Below are 4,028 nucleotides of genomic sequence, written 5' to 3'. Positions count from 1 at the left end.
CGCCCGACAGGAGGGGACAACCTCCACCGCCGCGTGGAGCCGACCAGACGCACCGACAGGGACCTGCCAGGCCCCCACAGGCCCGACCGGACCACAACGGGTTCGGACAGTCCCAGCCGCCACGCTGCAGCACGCCGGCCGCCGGAGCCATCACCACCGCAGCCACACCCACCTCGCCGCACCACCAGAGAGCCGTGTCACGCCACGCGCTAGCACAGATGGGGCCCGGAAGGGCCCAGATCTGAGCCGACCGGGCACCGCCGACCAGCCGCATACTGCGTCTCCTCGCAGCCAACGACCACACCGCCGCATCAAGGGCACTCGAGGCCCGCGGAATCCCGCTGCCGAGCCAGACCGCCGTTGGGCAGGAGGGAGGCCCGACTCGGCCACCAAGCACGCGAGGAAGGGAAGTCCGTCGCCGTCGGCGCCACCCGGACACGACGGTGGCCTCTACCGGCGACGGCGAAGCGGGGTGGTGGAGAAGGGGGGTCGAGACTGGGTGGAGGGATGGAGGCGCTCCGCCGCCTCAGGGGCGACCGGAGCGCAGGAGGGGGGCCTGGTTCGAACAACACCTTTGATTGTATTTGTAATTGACGAGCTACTGCAAAAGAGTAATAGATCGAACGAGGGACTCTACTGGTACCTTACAGAAAGGGGATTGATCTGCGTCGGCGCGCCGGCCCAAACTTTCGGCCGGCCGCGCGCGAGCCGCATGATCCACCAACCCCGCGCCGTCCGCACCGTTGGATCCGCATGCAACATTTTTTCCCCTATGCAGCAAAAATTCGATGTGATGCAATAATTTTTTCAACGGTTGCAACAACAAACAAAATTTGTAGCAAAAAAAATATCTACGTGATCGTAGCAAAAAAACGAAGTTGATGGTGCCTGGTAGCAAAAGTCAAACGCCGGTTGTAGCAAATATTTACGTGACGTGTATGCAACGATTTTAGTGAACGGTTGCAGGAAAACATGATGCCGGTTGTAGCAAAAGTAAAAAACATCGATTGTAACGAAAAATCCGACGAACTGGAGTTGCAACCAAACGTATATGCATTTTTTTACTGGAACAAAAAATAATAAAAAACGCTTGCAGCAAATATGACACTGGTTGCAACATATTTAGACGAAAAATATTGCATCCACTGACCAGCGAAGCACGCGGATGGAAAAAATGTTGCATGGGTCCACGCGCGCGAGGGGCGACCGGCGCGCGGGCGGGAAACGATTCCCTTACAGAAACGGTGATCAGGTATGAAGAACAAGAACAATACCAAATACTACTTCATTTATGTACACGAGAAGGGCTAAAAACAGAGCAAGCTAGCCAGTCCGCAGACAACACAACGCTAGAACAAGAACATCATCCGTCCATGACTGACTCCGTATATATATCCACGCGCACGAAGGAAAGCGTCTCAGATCATCGGTCAGTACCCGGCCGCCACCTCGGAGCCGCCGCCCTGCTTGCCGTTCTTCCCGGCGCTCTTCTTCTGGTACTTATCCTTGATCCACTGGAACCCCTGCGCGGTGCCCGCCTTGACCTTCTTCAGCCCGGTGGCCGCGGCCGCCTTGGTCTTCTCCACGCCGCCGCCCTGCACCTTCTTGCCGTTGCCGTTGCCGCCGCGCGCCCGCGGGCTCGGGTCGGCGCCGGTGTCCCACTGGTCCGCCCACGACGTGCCGAACGAGCTGCTCCGCTGCATGTCGGCGACGAAGAGAACGCGAACAAACTCCGCTGACTTAGGAACCGAGGAACCGATGGATGCTTTGTGTGCGTAGGTAGGGACAAAGTCTTGCTTCTTGTGGTCGCCGGAGAGGAAGAACGGGACGCCGGGGTTTTATAGGCGGAGGGGAGGCGAGGCGAGGCGAATGGTTCTGTCGTGACAGCTAGGAGGGAGGGTGGGGGTGGTGGAAATCTTGTGGCGGAGGGCACGAGCGATGCTCAGCCGTGACGCCCGACCACGCGTCCTGCCTGCGGTTTGAGCCTTGGAGTCGGCGGCGTGGTGTGGACGGGGGCAACGCGCTGACTCGGCAGGCAGCGTGAGGTTGGGGAAGCTTCCCTCGTTGCGGTGAGACGAAGCCGTGGGTCCATGAGGGAATGTTGGCCCACCTGTCGGGCACGGTTGTGCAGACTTAATATGGTCGGGAGGCGAACCGGAAAAGGAAATGCTTTCGGTACACGGGAACAAACTGTGACGGTCCGTTTGGCCTTTTTTAAGGACGGTGCGGGTCCGGGTGAATCGATTCTTCGATGGAGGCTTCTTGGCGCGCTCGTTTCACCAGGCGTGGAAGGCAGGAATTGCATGCCCTGCTGGTTGCTGTGGAGAACGAATAGCCGCCGCCTTTCCCCTATTCTTTTTGTTCTATCCTGTCTGGTTCCGGCCGACGATGCACGCGGTGGCCGCCGACCGAAAACAACGTGTCGAAGGACGTAGGCACGCGCATAACGAGTATTTTTTTTACTAGTACACAAAACACTACTCCCTCGGTTCACAATTACTTCAACATGCTCTGGGGAAATTAAGGGACTGTCTATTTGATAGTCGACTGAAAATCAATTCGGTTTCAGTCAAACAAATTGAGCCAATCAAATTGTTGCAGTTGTGTGTTCAAAAAATACATGGCTGATGTCTATATGCATGGTAACGGGTCTGTCATTCAACTGTTTACCGGACCCAATACCAGAAAAGACCAAAAAGCTGCGCCTACCACTAATAGATTCAGTAGTTACTCAAAAATACCTAACAAACACGTGAAAAACCGACGCATGAGAACACTTGGAGAAAAAAGGGGCCCATAAATCCACCGATACTAGACATGACACGGTAAAATTGACAAAATTGACCTCTGGGCTGAAAGAACTCACAAAGTAAACCCGAAGGGGAAAAAATTCACCTAGCTGACCCTTTCTTGTGACGCCCGACACCTAGGCGCCACACTACACTGTGCAACGCCTAAGGCGTCGGCGCCACACGCCTGGCCCCACCCCCAGGCAGTGCGACGCCTAGGCCTCAGGCGTTGCACACTCTGCAATGTGGCGCCGAGCGCTTAGGCGCCACACTGTGACTTATCCAGCCACGGGCCAGCCCCCTCCCCCACCCCCTCCTCATTCCCCTCCCTTTTCTGTTTTGAAACCGGCGGCTGCCTCTTCCCAAAGCTTCAGATCTGATGATTTCTTCCGTGGATTGATCTCCCAAACTTGTGTACGAGGTAATCTCTTCCGTTTCCCATCTATCTATCCAAATAGCATTGTGTGTTTTTCAAATTTGTGTTAGTTAGGTTGAGAGCCATATTTTGATTGGATTTGAGTTAGTCCTATGTAGATTCATGAGGAGTTAGTCATATGTACATGAGGAGTTAGTCCTGTGTAGATTCATAAGTAGATGAGGAGTTAGTCCTATGTAGATTCATAAGTAGATGAGGAGTTAGTCCTATGTAGATGAGGAGTTATTTGTATGTAGTATTTTTTTTGAAGTGTATTTTTGTGATATGTAGGATTCATAAGATGAATGATGCCTTTTGGATGGTGTGGTGTGGCTTTTATGATATGTAGGATTCATAAGTTGAATGATATATAGGATTCATAAGTAGATTCATAAGTGTATTTTTTGTGATATGTAGGATGGTGTGGCTTTTGAATGATGCCTATGACGATGAACACCGGACCTATTTGATGTCGGAGAAGGAAATGGTAAGTAGATCATATGTTCAATAATCATGTATTTATTTAATAAGATGAATCTGTAATCATATCACTCCTCTATGTTTGTAGAAGCTTATGCCCTTGAAGATTCGGTCTCACGGGGCATCGACTGTCATGCCGTACGATGAGAGGTATGATACGTCTCCAACGTATCTATAAATTTTGATGATTTCATGTTATTATCTTGTCAAACTTTGGATGTTTTGCATGCCTTTTATATATTTTTTGGGACTAACTTATTAACTCAGTGCCAAGTGCCAGTTCCTGTTTTTTCCATGTTTTTGACCCCTTTCAGAAGAGAATTTGAAACGGAGTCCAAACAGAA

The 4,028-nt window shown here is 52.1% G+C and overlaps 1 protein-coding gene across 1 annotated transcript; it reads right to left on the bottom strand.

The window, feature by feature from the left end:
* Positions 1-1,255: 1,255 nt before the first annotated feature.
* LOC123410191 lies at positions 1,256-1,960 on the bottom strand. Its single transcript, XM_045103089.1, has one exon. It carries the CDS (start codon positions 1,701-1,703, stop codon positions 1,431-1,433), a length of 273 nt encoding a protein of 90 aa, XP_044959024.1. The 5' UTR covers positions 1,704-1,960; the 3' UTR covers positions 1,256-1,430.
* Positions 1,961-4,028: the final 2,068 nt, after the last annotated feature.

This window comes from Hordeum vulgare, chromosome 7H, assembly GCF_904849725.1.
Source record: "Hordeum vulgare subsp. vulgare chromosome 7H, MorexV3_pseudomolecules_assembly, whole genome shotgun sequence".
Classification (NCBI taxonomy): domain Eukaryota; kingdom Viridiplantae; phylum Streptophyta; class Magnoliopsida; order Poales; family Poaceae; genus Hordeum; species Hordeum vulgare.
This window is presented reverse-complemented; position numbering and strand designations above follow the sequence as displayed.